At 54.3% G+C, this 16924-nt stretch overlaps 1 protein-coding gene across 2 annotated transcripts in view; it reads right to left on the bottom strand.

Moving 5' to 3' along the window:
- Nucleotides 1-4792: 4792 nt before the first annotated feature.
- LHX4 (LIM homeobox 4) overlaps nucleotides 4793-16924 on the bottom strand; it is a 41234-nt gene continuing 29102 nt past the window's right edge. For both annotated transcript variants that reach the window (XM_027612731.1, XM_027612732.1), the window contains 4 exons: nucleotides 12735-12937; nucleotides 8348-8502; nucleotides 7844-8015; nucleotides 4793-5652 (listed from right to left, as the gene is read on the bottom strand). In XM_027612731.1, coding sequence (XP_027468532.1) covers nucleotides 5258-5652; nucleotides 7844-8015; nucleotides 8348-8502; nucleotides 12735-12937 — 925 coding nt within the window. In that variant the 3' untranslated portion in view covers nucleotides 4793-5257. The remainder of the gene's footprint in view (nucleotides 5653-7843; nucleotides 8016-8347; nucleotides 8503-12734; nucleotides 12938-16924) is intronic.

The raw sequence follows: 16924 nt of genomic DNA, 5'->3' as shown, positions 1-16924 counted from the left end.
AAGGAGGGGGAGAAGCAGACTCCCTGCAGAGCAGGGAGCCCGATGCGGGGCTCGATCCCAGGACCCTGGGACCATGACCTGAGCCGAAGGCAGACACTTAACCGACTGAGCCACCCAGGTGCCCCTGGACTTTAATATTTTTTGATGAAAGAAGCAGTGTTGCTTTTTCCATTCCAGCTAACCTTCAGATCCTGCACATTAATAAAGCCTCTTGCAGAGAAGGAATCTGAATGAGGATTTTTCTACAAAAGCTCGTCAAGGAGCCCTGATCATTCTGATGAGGTGTTTGTATCCCTCTGTCCACCTCTCGCCCAAATATAGATGTTTGCACATACTTTCTCTAGGGAGAAAATGTTTAAGTGGGAAGGACTTTTAAAATGCAACAGGACAAACATTAACGAAGATTATGTGGTCAATGGGTTTTCTCTGCCCATCCCCTAAGTCTAGGAGCAGAGGATTTTGGGCCCCGGAAAACTGCTGTCAGAAAAACCAGAGCACTTCCCCTAATCGAACCTTTATTGAGCACTTCTGGTATTCATGGCTGTAAGTCGTTCTGGCATTCAGAGTTGTAGTTTGGGTTTCCTTCCGATGGTAAAAGGACCCCACGTCGCCTTAGCTTTTTGTCCTAATTATATCAAGAGAAAAAAACATCCAGAGAACCAAAATGAAAAGCAAGACACATCCGCTTCTAAAGAATTTCCATATTTATTTGACATAATTTTACCATACACATCTCATGCCAACACACAGGAACCATATACAAACGCACCAGCTTCTGTGTTCCAAAGTCACATGGCAATAAATAAGGATGGGTGGGTCCTTTTTTTTTTCTTTTTTTCTTTTTTTTTTTTCTCCCCGGGAAGTGAGACTTCTTTTCTTTTTAACTATACAAAATTTACACTGCCAAGGGTGAGGGCAACCGTCCAGAGCTTAGGGGACCTGGGGCTTTGAGGTCTGAATGCAAGTTCAGAGCAGCTTCTGGGAGCCTGCAGCCCTGAACGCATGTGGGGAGGTACAAATGATTCTTGCCTCTAGGTGGGCAGCAGACCAGAGCGGGGGTGTCCTTCTCTGTCCGCCTGTGCTCTGCCTCCCCAAGGAAAGGAATGCTTGGCACCCCTCCCAAACCTGCAGCCGCCTCCTCAGCAGAGCTAGCAGCGGGAAACTGTGCTTTCCGTGGGGCCCTACCAAGCAGTGTGTGGGTGGGATGGCTTCGCCACGCTCTCTCTTTTTGGCTCCAGTCACCGTGTGAGCTCGGTTAGAGCAGCTGCTGCAGAAAGGGCCAACTGACCAAGTCCAAGAAAGAGAGAGCCAGTGATGTGCTTTTTTATTTAGCTTTCAGCATGCCCAGAGCCCGTCAGCAGCAGCCAATAAAACAAAACTCATTTCCGCTTAATTGAATTTTTCTTCATCTCACGGTTTCCAATTTTTAAAGTGCAGTGTTTAAAAATGAGCCTCCTCAGGCCTGCCAGCCCCTGCCGGCTGGGGAGGTCTGGTCATTACTTCGGAGGTTATAACCGAGTTGTCAGTCGGGGGGGGCGGGGCGTGGGGGTCACGTGGGAGCGTGGGGGCCGGACGTGCGCTGGCAGAGGGCGCGGCTGCTCAGCTGAGGCCCGAGAGCCCCCCCCTGCGAGGAGGCAGGTATCTCCCAATCCCAATAACCAACTTGAGCCGCATCAGTGCCTTTTGTTCTACGGACTTCTTACACTTTTTGCAACGGGAGCTTCATTATGAAGGTCTAATGGCCCCAGTGATCTTACTAGATTTCGTGTTTTACGCTGGCAAAAAAACAAAAACAAAAAGACCGAGTTTTAAAGACACTCCAAAAGGCTTGCCTTAGGTCTTGTTCTCTTTCCCTGATGTTTCACTGTCCTCATTCACTGGAGTAATGTTATCGGTACTTATATTATAGTCATAACTCCCAGATGGGGCAGGAAAGAGAAAGCATGATGGAGAGGAGCTGGCCTCGAGTTGCACACAAGTCCCTGCATGGAGTCAGGCTCCCCAGCATGTGATTTACCCAGAGGGCCGGCTTAGCCCTTGGATTTGGTTATTTCCTCTATGCTTTTCTCACGTCTCGGCAAATGTAGATTCTTCCATAGCCGCTCAGGTCCCATTTTTGCTCATACCAATTACCCCTGGAAACCTGGGGCGAGGGGGATTTGTTTTTCTTTAATTTGCTCCTGGATTCTGAAGCCTCCTACCCTCAGGTCTACCAGCCAGGCGCTGCAGATAATGCCTGCTAGTTCTTTGCCTTCTTAGAGCCAAAGACAGATCCAAATATTGTAAATGCCCCTAGAAGTTCTCGCTTCATTTTAAAAATTCATCCATATCGATTTAGTAAGGAGGAAACCGCTCCCATGTAGCACCTTATAGCTCAGTAATAGGCTATTACTATAACATTAGATTATCACCATAATGAGCACTAGAGGAGTGCCTTTAAGAGAACCTCAAGGGAATGTTCTGTTCTTCTCCCTCTCTGAGCCACGGAAGAGCCAGGGAATCGTCTTGGCTTGCGGTGGCTCCCCGGTGGCCCTGGCCCGTCCATACGCTAACCTCACGTGCAAGGAGACCCACTTCAAATCTGAGGCCTCAGGGGGCTGTACTTCTAAATGAGGCACCAGCGTTTGCTGCTTCCTGGGGAGGTGGCTGTCAGGAACTTTGTTCAGGCTCCCCTGGCTTTCTGGCCAGCGCTCTCGCAAGGGCTCTTCAAGCCAGCCGACCCCACCAAAACCCAAGGGGCTGCTCCCCCCATCGACTGCGCCGCTCACTGAGGGACGCAGGAGACTTGTGTTATTAGCGGGAGTTAAGGACAGCTTCCCCGTCTCCCACCCTGAATCGGGAGTGAGCATGAAGATGTCACATACAAAACCAAAAACAGGTCAACTTCAGTTGATCTTAAGAAACCAGTGCCACACAGAGAGGGGGGCCTGTCTCTCTAGGGAGTCTACCCTCCCTGCACTGTACGCACCAGAGACGTGGGGTGCCGCTGAGGTCTCGTGAGTCACTAGGCCACAGTCAAGCCGAGATAGTGGTCTGCGTGGGACAGTTTGTCACTGGTCCCCGGCCCGACACCGTCTTTCTCCTGCATCCTGGGAGCAGCCTGCGGAGACTAGCGTGTGGAAGAAGCTGTCCTCCAGAAGGACAGTTGGGTCTTCCTTTCCTTCCTATGGCTTCTCGTCTGTGTCCCCGCTCCCGCTCCCACTCCCACTGTTGGGGAATTCCCAGAAGCAACCTGGCTAGGTGGGACACACCCCCATCCCCACCCCTGGAGCCTGAAGAAGTCTACGTTTGTAGACTCTCCAAGCAAAAATCACAGTAGATGCAGCACACCAGACAATAAGGGGACAGTCCAAACTGAGCAGAGCAAACGGGGCCGGAAGGCTGAGCCCAGGAATTCACTGACTGCATATTTTAAAGAAGCTTGACTGACCTCCGTTTAGTCCTGGAAAGGAGTCTACGGTGTCTGCAGCAGCCAAAGTGGAGGTGTTTTATGTCTTCCTTTAGCCTGCCCACCGCGTGCCTGAATCCCGTGGTCCTCAAAAGGTGACGAAGCATTCACAGAAGGAAGGGTCCCTAAGGTCTCTGGCCCTGTCACTTCACGTGAAAGAAAGACAATGCCTTCTTACCCTTTCCTACTCTCTTGTCTAAGAAAATGGAGGCCGGAAGAAGCCGGCCACCGTTTCCCAAGGGACTGAATGGACGCCCACCTCGCTAACCCGCACGCAGTGTGCACTGGAGAGCTTCCTGACGGACAGAGGTGCAGTGCATAAAGTAAGACTTGCGGCGCCACTCACTCACTCACCCTGGCGTGTCCCCCGTGGGGGGTCCGCAGACCGAGGGGCGGGGCGGGGCGGGGGGGCCGCTCGTAGAGCAGGGGTCGGCCCTGCCCTTGCCTCGGGCCTCAGGCTGGGTGAGGGGCCAGAGCAAACCTGCGAGCTGAGAGCCCTCACTGCCACTGGCTGGCGAGCTCGGCCTTCCTGAGCGCAGGCCTGGGGCACCTCGGGGCCTGGCCCTAGTCCAGCCAGCAGCCCAGAGAGACGCCTCCCAAGAACCACTTGGAACCCTTTGGGCGATCTGAGGGCTGCTCCCAAGTGATTCCTCCCAACCAAGCTGGGCCAAAAAGCATTACTGGCTCTTGGAAGATACCAAAACTGTCCAATTGAGTCAGCTACCACAGAGAAAGCTCTCCTTTTGCAAGGACTGGGGCGGGCTGGCTGCTGGTGGGATGGGCTCGCAAGCTCATCTACACCAACTCCTGCAAAGCAGACTCAATACCGTTTCAGCCTGCGGGATGGGGAGCTCTGGGAGCACGTCTGCTGACACGGCTAAGCAGACCGCACGCTTAGAATCCAAATGCGCCTGCGCATTTGCGCTGATTGTCCTTCTGTTCTCTCCGTATTTTAGCTTGGATCACTTTGTAACCCACAGCCTGTCTTGTGGAATAAATGATACGAGCAAATTAAAAAGGCACAGTGTGCACCGAGGGGACTCGTCGGGCAGTCGCTGTGATGGTCCAGGGCCACTCAGCTCCAGCCTGAGTCACCTGCAAGGAAAACCACTTCTTGCCGTCAGGGATTCAGTGATAGGGATGGGATCTCTTAAAAACTGACAAATATTGTCTGGCTTGTACTTCTGGGCAGGGAAGAAGTCATATTTTTCACAGCAAAAAAAAAAAAAAAAAGAAGAAGAAGGAGAAGGGGACGTTTTCAATATCAAACGGTGGCCATCAAAGTTTTCACTGACATTTAATAAGTGACTTTTTATTTTCAAAATTAGAGTTCAATAGGGTGGTCCAGAAATCACTTTTATTATACTCAAGGGCCAGGATGCCTCTACCTCAGGAATCTCAGTTCTGGTGGAGAGAAGTGGTTCGGGAGGCATCTCAGGAGACACACCAGTTGGAGCAGAGTTCCCAAAGGCCAAGGTGGCCTGATGGTCACCTCGTGCTGCCAAGCACCGAGCAGCCAAAGCCTGGAAGCAGGGCGGGGGTAGGAAGCCACCAAGCAGCACCCTAGCGCTCTAGGCTCTGCACCCCTGTGCTGTGTCCTGAGAGGAGGCTGCCTTCCCGCTACTTCCCCAGGGAAACAGGGCCCTAGTGTGGTCTGGTCTCTCGCCCGCCTAGGAATCAGCGGAGGACTTCCATTGAAAATAATGGAAATTCACATTGGTGCACTTTTGATCCTTAAAAGGCAAGTCTCTTTTGATCCTTGAAGATATTCTCTCAAGCCAGGACGGGTAGGATGGGGAGGAGAGATGTTTAAAAAGGAGGATGATCCATTTCATCGAGCCAAGAGGCTGGGCTCGTTGGGAAGTCGGGATAGCCTACACTGCTTCCTGTGGAGATGTCAGAGGTGGGTCCCCCAGCCATGGCTCTCAGCGTCTGGCTCACTCCCTGCCCTGCATGCCCAATGATGCCCAAATTACTGTCCGCCGTGTAATCCAGCCCATTGAGCAAAGGAGCGTGGGATGGCAGGGACGATATGGAGGAGGGCGACTGGGGGATTCCATAGGGGCTCCCATCCCTCAAGTCCTGATAGGATTGTCCTGTCCCGTCCATGGAGAAGCTCCCATTCATTAACTGTCCGCCTGAAACGTCCCCCACGTTGCCATAAATCCTATTGGTGTGGCCAAGTTCTGAGAGAATTTGATCCTCTGTGGACAAAAGAACGGAGATTTATTGTCAGCCGCCAGGACTCCAGTGGTCCCTGTTCTTCACAACCTAGGAATACACATGACCAAGAAAGACGCCCAAGGATGGCAGCCGCCTCACTGCCATGCATGAGTCAGATGCCAACACTCAACCTGGCGGCCAGAGACTGACCCGCATTGAGGGGAAACACAGAAGAAACACCTGCAGAGCCTGAAGGCAGATCCCAGAAGGCTGGACAAATGTCTGCTGAGTTTGTTGGTCCCATGTGGCTTACGGACTAAGATGGCTACACTAAAGAATATGAATGCCTGAGGTTTGTGGGTCATATGTTATCAGCCTCACAAATGGAAACTACGTGCCGACAAAATTTAATCTGAAAGCTTTCAGGCTGAGAAAAGTGCTTGGTTTCCGTTGGTTGGGAAAGAAGCAGGCCCATGTGGTAAGGGTAGCTGAGGGCCACTCTTAGGCATGTATACAAAATCCTTCTGGTCTACCTGGAGAAGCGGTTCAATATCGAAGGACTCGGTTTCTCTATCGAATAAGCTCTTCACTGGGGACAAAGTATTGACTTGATTAAGGCAAATGGACCTTCTTGTTTCTTGAAGAATTTCATTAAGGGTTTCTAATGCATCCTGTGCTACCTAGAAGAATTCATCTCTCCAACAGAGGCGAGTGGTTTTAGTCTTAAGAAATAAAGAGTTCTGTAATCACCCAGAGAGACCCATGACATGTCAACCTGGGGTCCCACCTGCACCCAACAGAAAAGAGCTACAAAGCAAGATGTAATGATCCTGCATGTTCCAGATGTTGATTTTGGCAGCTCAGATCAGATTAAATGGCTTTCCTAACTCTACCAACAGGACTGGAAGGTGAGCATAGGCTCTTGAGCCCTTCCCAGGGCCCCACAGGACAGATCTCCCAAGTGAGCGACAGTCCTCTGAGGGCATCATGCTCTGGCCAGCAGCAGGTTCCGTCCTCTGCCCCATGAACCTCCTTCTCTATTCCCACCCTGGGCCTGTGCATCAGCTCCCATCAAGCCTCCCCAGACTAGACTTCAACACCCATTCCTTCTGACAACCTGCCCTAGGCCTGCACCCCACCACTCCACCCTGAAAATGAAAAGGGGGAAGGAGATCTCATGCTCTTTAAAGGGAGCAGAACGATGAAGGCTCAGCTCCACCGGAAAATGGCCATTATTTGGCCTTTCGCTGACACCTGTCATTCCATATGACCCTCTGTGGGGGGGGGGGGCACACGCTCCCTGTGGGGATAGTTGTGACTTCCAAGCGTAAAACTGTGCTGAGCTTCACCCAAACACATCCACAGTCAGTTGTGGTCATCGAACCCCACAGCAACACTGAGATGGGCGAGGATGTAGTTATTCCCCATTTACAGATGTGGAAACTGAGACTCAAGAAAAGTGAATCGATCTGAGAGCGCCCCAACCGGCAGCCAGATTTCTGAGCCGCCCCCCCACTCACTACTCTTTCTATCCACCCACAACAAAGGACCTTCCATAGCTGAGGACTCAGTGACTGAGAATAGTTATGGCTATTTGCAAACAACCTCGGGATCCCAAACATGCAGTGGTTCACCATTTTGCTGATGCCCAGATTTGAATGTAGCGCATGCTGCAAAGCTTCTGTGCAGGGGACAGGATGAAGTGAGCAGTGGGGGAGGGGATTTCAGAAGCGAGGCCTGTCCCCATCCGGCACACACTCACAGTATCACTTTCCCAGGGCAAAGGGCCTCCTGAGCACGACCACCCCATCACCAGGAGAGGAGGAAATGGTTACTGCAGGGGATCCTGGGAGGGAGGCCAGGGCCCCTGCAAAGGAGGGGAATGCAGGAGAGGGGCCGAGGGAGGGGCCGAGACACACAGTTGTCTGTTCCCAGCTGCACGGCCGGTGAGAGAGCCCCAGTCAGCAGGAAAGGAGGGGAGGCCTTGGGGCCCATGGTCCTGGGGAACCCAGCTTCCACATTGCAGCAGCAGAACTCTCTTGTTTCCTATTCCTTGTCCCGTCTCAAAGGGCCACTGCCACCCCCCACCCTTTACTGCAAGTCACGGGGAAGAGCCTGGCTTCGGGAGGCGGTTGTCAAGGCTTCAAGAAAGATCCCCCCTGCGTGTCAAGAATTACTGTTTCCCAGGGGCCTTTCCTAAGGCCTCGGCCTCGCCCCTCCAGCCCTGCTCACCTCGGAAGCTCAGCTCACTGTCACTAACCCCACAGTCCTCTGCAGAGCTCTCCTTCTCCTGCTTGCTGCCGCCCCGGCTCCGCTTGACGCTCTTATAGAACTGCCCCCAGCGATGCCGCCCCGCGTCCTTCTTCAGGCGCTTCTCCTTGGCCCTTCGGTTCTGAAACCAAACCTGCCACACAAGCAGAAGGGACCCACTCAGCAGGTGGCCACCACAAACCCAAGGCCCCCAGGGTCCCCAGGACAGGTGGCTGGAGACAGGCCCTGAAGTTCAGGGCCGGGAGCGTGATGTGCCCCTCTGCCTCCGTCTCTGCCTCCATCTCTGCTTCCACAAGCTTCCCCGGGTCACGGCCTGGAGCCCAGCTCCCCCCGGCGCTCCCTAAGCCTCCCTCTTGTAGAGTGAGAGGGCACAGAGCCGCACCCCAGCCCAGGCCACCCCCCAGCAGGAGGGCGCAGGCCTGGGAGCCCCAGACGGCGGAGGAGGCCAGGGGCCCGGGGTCTCACCTGTACGACCCTCATGTCCAGGCCGGTCTCCGAGGAGAGCTGCTCCCTCACGTGCCGGGCAGGCTTGGGGGAGTTCTTGTAGGCGTTCTTTAACGTCTCCAGCTGCTTCGCTGTGATGGTGGTTCTGGGCCGCTTGGCTCCGGCCTCGGAGTCATCTGCATTGAAGACCCCTCCTTACTGGGTTCTGCCTGCCCAAAGCCGCTGGGGCTCATGCCCTTCCTCCTCTCCTCACGCAGTCTTGCCCACCGTGGGCAGAGCCATGGGAAGGAATGGGAACCGCCCCCACGGAGCCCACTCCTCACCACAGGCCTTCCCGAGTCATGGAAAAGTGAGGACAATGGTCCTTCCCTCAGCTCCCCGCCCGTCTCCGTCCCCCGCCAGCCCAGCCACACAGGGGCTCCCACCAGACTGAAGGTGTACAGTTCCACGTGCCTCCCGGAAATGGCAAACACTGGCTGGACATTCTGTGAACCATTAGCTGGGCTGTGAAGGCCAATGAGCCAGGGTGAATGACGTGTGTTCTGGGCTGCCTCCAGACACCTCTGCCCCTCCTCCCCTGAGGAGCCTCCCATTTCCCAGGTCCCTTTGTGGTGGCCTCGCTGAGCTCAGCAGGGGTAACCAACACGTTCACTAGCCATCTAAGCAGTGTCCACCAATTATGGGTCAGAACCCGCTAGTGAGTTGTACTGTCAGTTGAGTGGATCAAAAACTTTGGGGGGGAATATGATGCCTGGGACGGGATGGGAGAGATGAGGGCAAGTGTGGTTTCACAGGACTTGCTTAAGTGTTCACGGTATGAATACATGTGTGCTGAGTTGAAAATGAGTTTCTTACTCGGGGTCATAGTCAAAATTTTTTGAAAACCACTGGTCTGAAGAGTGTTCAGGACAACACACTGACCGAGCCACAGTCTTCAGTGGATTCTGAGCAGATAAGCCTGGCATTCCGGTAGTCAGAGGCTGGTTTGTTCAGTTTGGTGCAGAGGCGCCTGGGCGCATTCGGGAGCACACAGCCACGAGCGGACGGTGTGTCTTCTCTCCTGGCGCTAGCCCTCTGCCCGTTCTCCGCAGGGCACCCCCGAGTCCACACACCGCCACGGCGTCCCTGGCTCCCTGGGTCTTCTGTGTTCCCTTCCCTGGGTCCTCTAAAATGTCTCTGCTACATTCCTACCTTCCTTTCCTTTCAAGAAAACCCTCTCTTAGGATCAACAATGGCCAACATTTGCTAAGCACCTACGATGTGCCTGGTGTGATCTGAGAACTTGATGTGCAAACAATCCTCACGACAATTCTGAAAAGTGTTTCTTGCCGCTGGAAGACCTGGGTTCAACTTTCTTGCTGAGTGAGGGAGTGACGTGGGCAAGTCCCCTCCCCGCTCTGAAGCCCGGGGCACCAGCACCTGCCCTGAGTCGGGTGGCAGGCCGGCCCGAGTCTGCACGGCAGTCATGCCCACGGCGGAGGGAGGATGAAGTCCCCAGTCCTCTCTGCTTGGGCTGTTTTCTGCTCTGGCGGAGACGGTGGAAAACCCTCAAAGTTCTTTAAATTCTGTCCTAAGGAATCCATCCCTTCTGCCCCTATTTATAGAGACAACAGCAGGACAGCATTTGATGCCAATATGAAATAGTGCACTTTTTAAAACATCTCTACACTCTTTAGATCTAAAATTTGAAATAATGAAATCAGCAAAATAATGTAATTCATCAAGAATTGTCTAATTTTTAAATAGGCCGGCCTAGTGATTTAGCAACTGTTTTCACCGTGGCCACTGGGATCTACCCGTCATCCTGGGTTGGTGGCCCATGGGTTCAGAACTGCCGTCTACGTGCACAGGACTTTCTTTTCTTGCGATTATGGGGACTATCATGCTGTTATTTTAACATTCACTGTTATTATAATTTAAAATCTTTTTTATATCCTATAACAATGTCATCCAAGTATTCATTAAGTAGTGGTGGTAGTGCTCGTGCTGAAAAATGTACCCAAAAATCAATAACTTTGGTACGGAAGTTAAATGTGATAAAACGCTATGAAGAAGGCCAAGCGAGACCATGATATCCTAGGCTGTTAATTTAGGAGAGAGCATTCTGCAAGGTATTAGAGATAGTGCTGAGAAAATAAAAAGTAGCATTAAGGCAAAGATACACTTCACCGGTTATGGATTTATGTGCTTCCAGAATACATCCCCCCCTACTTTTTACATTAATTTCTTTGGGAAAATTAGTCTTCAAATATGTTGGTTTTGAATTATGCAGGGTCTCTCCTAGAACTTGTCCCTGGCATAAAATGCAACCTCATTATATTGAAAATGCAAATATCCAGGGAGATGTAACAAATGAACAAAATCATTCACACGAAGGTACAAATAGCTGATATTAGGTCCTTTGCGTAGCACAAGGGGAAGCAACTGTAAGCCTGAGAGGGGGTTTGGATCAGCAAGGAGGAATTAAAACATAAAAAGAACCAAATGTCCCAAAGCAGACAAAGTCCCCTGCTGCACTCAGGGTCACCCGGATTTCACAGGATGGAGTGGCCTCTGCACGGACAGCCAGAGGCAGGAGCAAGGCATCAGGAATACTGTGTAACCTTCGGCTACTTGAAAACCTAAAGCAGCTCTCACCCCGCTGTTGACATTCCTCTTCCTCGTGGCTCTCGCCCTCATTTAGCATCCCATTGCACAGGCGCCATCCTATGTAAACCTCAGGAAACAGCCCTGTGTGGCAGGTGCTATTACCCACCCCCCCCATACAGAGCTGAGAAGCCAAGGCTCAACCAAGGGGGCCCCCAAGTTAGTGACTGAGCAGAGATGTCCACCAGCCTCTGACGCCAAATCCAGTGTCCTCCAGAGGTCTGGTGTGGCACAAACAATCCTTGATAAAAGTGTTGGCTTCTCTTTCATTCTTGCCTTCCCAGCTAGGCTCCCCCTCCTCTTGAACCATCCCCAGGAGAGGTGGATGCTAGGCCATGAATGCTCAGGGTCTAAACAAGGCCTCTGATAAGGAGAAGCAGCCGGAGACTTGGAGGGAGGTCACGCATTCCTGGTATCTCTGGGGAAGGGCTTCAGAGTTCCAAAGGCAGCTTGGGATCTCTGAATCCATCTGCTTTGATGGTTTATCCCCGACAAGATGCCCTAATCTTCTCGGACATCATAATTGACTCCAAAGCAGCAACATCGAGGGAGTTTTAAGGAACCCGAGTAGATGAATACATTAAGGCAAAGAGCCCGGGAATAGGCTTGCTGAGGCCCCGGAAAGAGGAGAAAGGGGACTTGAAGGCCTGTCCATCCCGGAAGGCCAGCACTGTGGGGGTTCTGGGAGAAGAGAGTGGGAGCCTCTGACTCAGGCGCCCAGGAAAGATCTAGAAGGAGATGCATGAAATTGTTGCTTTTTTTTTTTTTTTGCCATCAAGCCCAGAGCTGTTGAGAGCTGCTTTTTGCAGTAACACCCCGAGTTGATAAAAATTCTAGTCCAAGGCAAATGGACCTTGATGTTTTGTGAGTTTGTGCATCTGAGATTCCCAGGTGGAATTTGGCCAAATGCCAAGTCTGGAGCCAGGGTGAAGGGTGCAGCGCCTGAGGGCACAGCTGTGAGTGAGGAGCAGAGGTGGGGCTCCAGGGGAGGGAGAGGGAGTTTGGCCTTCCTGGGGGGTCGAGGCCCTGGAAAGGCCCTGGGCTGCTCGGGAACATGGCACTGGAGGGCAGAGCAGCTAACCCTGGGGCCTGACATCAGCGTCAGCCTTGTAGAGGCCTCCACCATGACCCTGGACAATAGGCCTGGGGGGCGGAGGGGGGTGCGGGGGTAGGGCAGGGTGGGTGGGAAGTCCTGTGCCTGACTGGAGTCTCTCGGAGCGTGAAGACTGGCTCCTGCACCAGGGACTCTGGGGGACACAAGGGGTCCTCACCTCACGAGGAAGGGGGAGGCCCTGCCCTCGACAAGCCCGCAGTCTGAGAGGGGAAACAGAACACACTTAGCTGAAGTATGGGGGGCCAACGTAGGCCACGCTCCTGCTCTCCCTGACAGAAGCCTTTGAGGTGTGGGAGCGTCGAGGTCAGTGTGCACCCCAGTACACAAGACTGGTGAGCAACCCCCAGGGTCCACGGTAGACAGCGCCCCGTCCCAGCCCCCTGCCAGGCAAGGAGCCACCGGCACGCAGAGCTCAAGGTCCCGGCTGTTCTTCAGCCTCCGACCAGCATCGGGGCCGGGCCTGCCCACCACCCGACACCCGACCGAGGCTGCAGCGAAGCCAGCCCGGGCTCAGGCATGGGGGATGACGTGAACTGTCCCACAGGCGTCTGGGGACGCTTCTCGGAGCAGGCAGGGTGGGAGCAGGGCTCCAAGGGCTCGGCCTGGACAGAGGTCCGCAGCAGCCACGTGCGGGCCGGCTTGGCTTACCGTTCTGCTTGGCCGTCTCGTAGTCCTCCTTGCACACCAGCCGCCCGTCCTCCATGAGGTAGAACTCGTCCCCCGTGGCCAGCTGCCGGTTGCAGATGATGCAGGCAAAGCAGTGCAGGTGGTAGACGAAGTCCTGCGCCTTGCGCACCACCTGGGTCGGGGGGATGCCCTGCTGGCAGGCTGTGCATTTTGTGCCGAAGCGCCTGTCAGGGCAGCACGAAGGGGTTAGAGCATAGTGGGGGGGGGGCTGGCTGTCCCCCCATTTCGCATCATATCAGCCCCTCTCCCACCCACCACTCCGGGGTGTCCATGGGCATCGATGTCCGCGGCCCCCCGCCCCCTAGTCTCCGGCTAGCCACCCTGCTTTGTAGCCCGGGCTCTTGAACCACCAAATGAAGAGGCTGGAGCAGAGCGAGTGTCCAGTGCCTCTTCCGAGGCTGACACGCCAGGGCTCCCACCTGCCCGGTCAGTACGCCCTGAGTCCCCTCTGAGCAGGTGGCTTCAGCCTCCGCACCCTGGATTTCAGCTTTCCAGTGAGGCCTCGAGGACCAGCCCCACTGGGCAACTGCGTGTGTTCATGGGCATCCAGCGAGCGCCTCTTCACGTGCTCCCGCGAGAGGAGCCAGGACACCCCACATGCCAGTGTCCACAGTGCAGTTCTGGAGAAACCTGGCTTTGGCAGCAAGAGCAGGGCTCTCCCAAAGGCTTCTCTCTCCCGCCTCTCCCCTTCGTCTGGCACACACCAAAGCCCTCCCATGCCAGCCTCCATCCCCTTCCCATGCACAGCCCCTGAGATATGCTGGTCTGAGGTGAGCCCAGGAATCTGCATTTTCCCACCCCAGAACCGTTCCGGGCAAGGATTCTGCAGACCTCAGTTTGAACGATGCTGCTTCGGCCCTCTCCCTGGTCTCCGTCTTTCTGGACCAGCACTGAGGCAAGAGCAAGGTGCCTGCCGCCACCCTGGGCCCAGGGTGGGAAGTGGGGAGAAGGAGACCCACTGAAAATAGAGTCTAATGGTGTCATTGAAGCCCCTTCCCCATGCCGTCCATAGACACAGAGCCACACGGATGGTCGTAGAGGCCAGAGGGGAATTAGGGGCCAGTGTAGACAGGGGTGATGAAGGGGATGCTCCACGGCAGGTGAGCCTCGCCTGCTTCGGGAGGGAGGCGGGAGGGGTTGGAGAGGCAGGGGCAGAGTTTAAAACAGCAATCAACCTAATTATTCATGACATTTCACATAGCAGAACTTTATCTTCTTCAGGATGAAAGACTTCGCCTAATGGATCTGGGGAAGGTTTGATTTTAATGGTCCTTTTAACTAATGCTTATAGGCAGCCTGATTTCCCCTGAAAGGACAGTACATATTTCATCCACATTAATACCAAATAAATTAATTATGGTCATGGCTATCATGATGAATCCCAGATTAATGCAGAATGATGGGTCTCTTATGCAGTAATGATACCTGCTGGGGGGCGCCAGGGGCCTGGAGCAGGCACGGCCAGCTGCCGTTTCGGAAGCTCCCCGTCCAGCCACGTGGTGTCGCAGAGAGAGAAGTGGAGTGGGGGGGGGGGCTCTAAGTCTAGAAGTGTGGCCCAGGGGACTACTCTTCTGAGACGAGGTCTGAGAAGGGTGTTGGGGTGTGAGGGGCTGGGGCGTCTGGCTCGGAAGGACCGCAGACCTTGGTGTGGCGAGGAGGGTGGGGGGCGCAGAAGCAGGCCTCCAGAGCAGGTCTTCTCCAGCCCACAGCTCAGGATGGACTCTGCAAACTACCCCCAAGTCATTCAGAAGTGTGTGTCACCAGATTTTCAAAGGGGTACGGGATCCAGAAACGGAGAGTTAACATTTGTTGAATGAATAAATCAGCTAATAAAGAACCACGCTTTATAGAGGATGGACACAGAGATGGCTAAATCTGCAGATGGAGAACAGAGTATACTGTCTGTTCTAGAGAGTTCTACACCTCCCAGAATGCAGGTGAAACCGGGCTTCTTCCACAGCTGCTGTCCAACTGGGTCACCCATGTTAAAGAGGAAGGCAGGCAGGCAGGCACCCAGTTCTATCCTCTGTGAGTGGGTGCGTGTGTGTGTTTGAGGGACAAAGAGAAAGGAAGGCTGTGTGTATATGTGTTACTAGAGTGGATTTTCAGAATGCCTGCAGTTTGTAGATCCTCTCCAGGCCAATTCACAAAGCAGGCGTTAAAAACGAAACCGTACCTTCAGCATGCTCCCTGCAAACCCTCTCCCATAAAACACCAAAAGTCCAATGTCCACATCCTTTGCTGCAGATGCTGGGGCCAAAACAGCTCCAGAGAAGAACGAGGGTTTTCCAAAAAGCAAGTCTGATCTTGTCAAGGGGAGGAGGGCTGAGGGGAGGCTCTGGAACAGAATGAGGACCCTCCCCCCCACCCCCGGGAAAGGACCACTTTTCTCTCCCCACAACGAAGCAGACCATGGCTTTCAGCAACCAGAAACCCAGTTGACACCAGAGCCCCAGACACATGAAAGATAACGGGGGTATAAATTTAATCTACATACCGACAGTGATTCATGCGTAAGGGGGGCAAGTGCACAAGAAAAATGAAAAATAAATGGACTTTCCCACCAGCGTTTTTTAGCAATTGAAGCAATTTTCCTGATTGTGGGATTTATACCAATAGTAAGTGCAAGTTGCTCCTCATTACCTTTCTCCCCTGGAGCACAGCCGGCGGGACTCTCAATGAGGGGGTTGTGCATACCCCCTTGACCCACAGGGCTCCCCCAGCTTGGCCCCACCCCAAGGGGTGCCCCTGCGACCCACTGGTCAGAGCCAGTGGCCCCGGAATAAGGCGCCCCTGTGGGGGTGTGCACCCTACGAAGACACTGTCCCAGGGCTTCCAGAGCTTAGACCAGCCCGAGTCACGGAAGAGACGGCCGTGCCTGGACGGCTAGATGGCTTGTTCCGTGACAGGCAGTAACGGGACGGCCATAGTTCAAATTCCTTGGTCCAACACAAGGTCAAACGGTGAACTTGGCCTCTGCACAGAGAGGCAATGTCTCAGCAACCTGACCACATTGGAAGGATGCTGGGGTGGGGCAGAGCTGGACACCAGCCAAGGAAGAGCCTCTGAGGGATTTTCCAGGTAGTACCCCCTTCATCCTATCCCCCGGCACCTACTGCGTGCAGGGCCCAGCTCTCTTGGTGCCACTGCACTGCCCTGCTTGCCATCAGGACAGTCTCTCTGGCCAGTCCAGCCTGGCCAGGCCTCCAGGGACAGCGGTTCTCCCCAGGGAAGGCAGCTGGAGCTGATCCAAATGACAAAGAAAATGCAAGGAAGGACTTGCTAATGGCCCTCAGCACTTTCCTCCTCAGACCAGCATCACTGGAAATTCTCTTATCCCTGCCCAGCATGTAGCAGGCAAGCACCGAGGGCCACTGAGTGAGGGAAGGAGAGAATGCAGGACGTGCTCCTTAAAATGTGGGTCTCAACAGTCAGGGAGGGACCAGTGTGAAACAGAATCCCGCCACTGCCATCCAAAGCTTTTCTGAGAAGGCAGTGGAACCCGGGTTGCAGCGAGGCCACAGCTGAGGAAAAACATGAAACTTTGCATCCCGCTTGGTGCCACCCTCATGCTCATTCCCCTGAGGTCACGTGCGTGCCCAGCAGAGAGGCAGAATTAGGATTCCCCCACCGGATGAGAAGCTGAGGCTCAGATTGGTGTGGGGTGGGTGCAGCTCACGAAGGTAGCGAGTGAGAAAGACGGGGCTTGAGCTCAGGCTTCTGACCACTCAGTGGGCACGTGGCAGGTGTCACCGCAAACGTCCCCTGGCAAGCCTGTCTTGGTGCCCCTACCCTGAGAAGGAGACCCGGGCAGAGGGCCCCTGTCCCCCGCAAGCATCCCTAGCTGCTCTGAGCCACAGAGCGTGAGGCTCCCAGCCCCGCAATGCAGGGGCTGCCCTCAGAGCCTTCACCCTGGGGGGCGTCCCCCCAACACACCGACTGACCCTGCTCAGCACCTTCCCCGCTTCTGCCCCCCAGGGCGGGCATGACGGGCCTGGGCCGCTGGCTGGGGAAATGCACCACACATCACAGCCGACAGCCAGGGGCTGCCCCTGACCCTGGGAAGGGGGCCAGGCCTGTGTCCTCGGTCTCACCCTTGGCTCCAGGGCTCAGCCCGAGTTCCCGTCTGCCCATTTATCTGTCCACCCCTG

Source organism: Zalophus californianus, chromosome 10 (genome assembly GCF_009762305.2).
Source record: "Zalophus californianus isolate mZalCal1 chromosome 10, mZalCal1.pri.v2, whole genome shotgun sequence".
Classification (NCBI taxonomy): domain Eukaryota; kingdom Metazoa; phylum Chordata; class Mammalia; order Carnivora; family Otariidae; genus Zalophus; species Zalophus californianus.
This window is presented reverse-complemented; position numbering and strand designations above follow the sequence as displayed.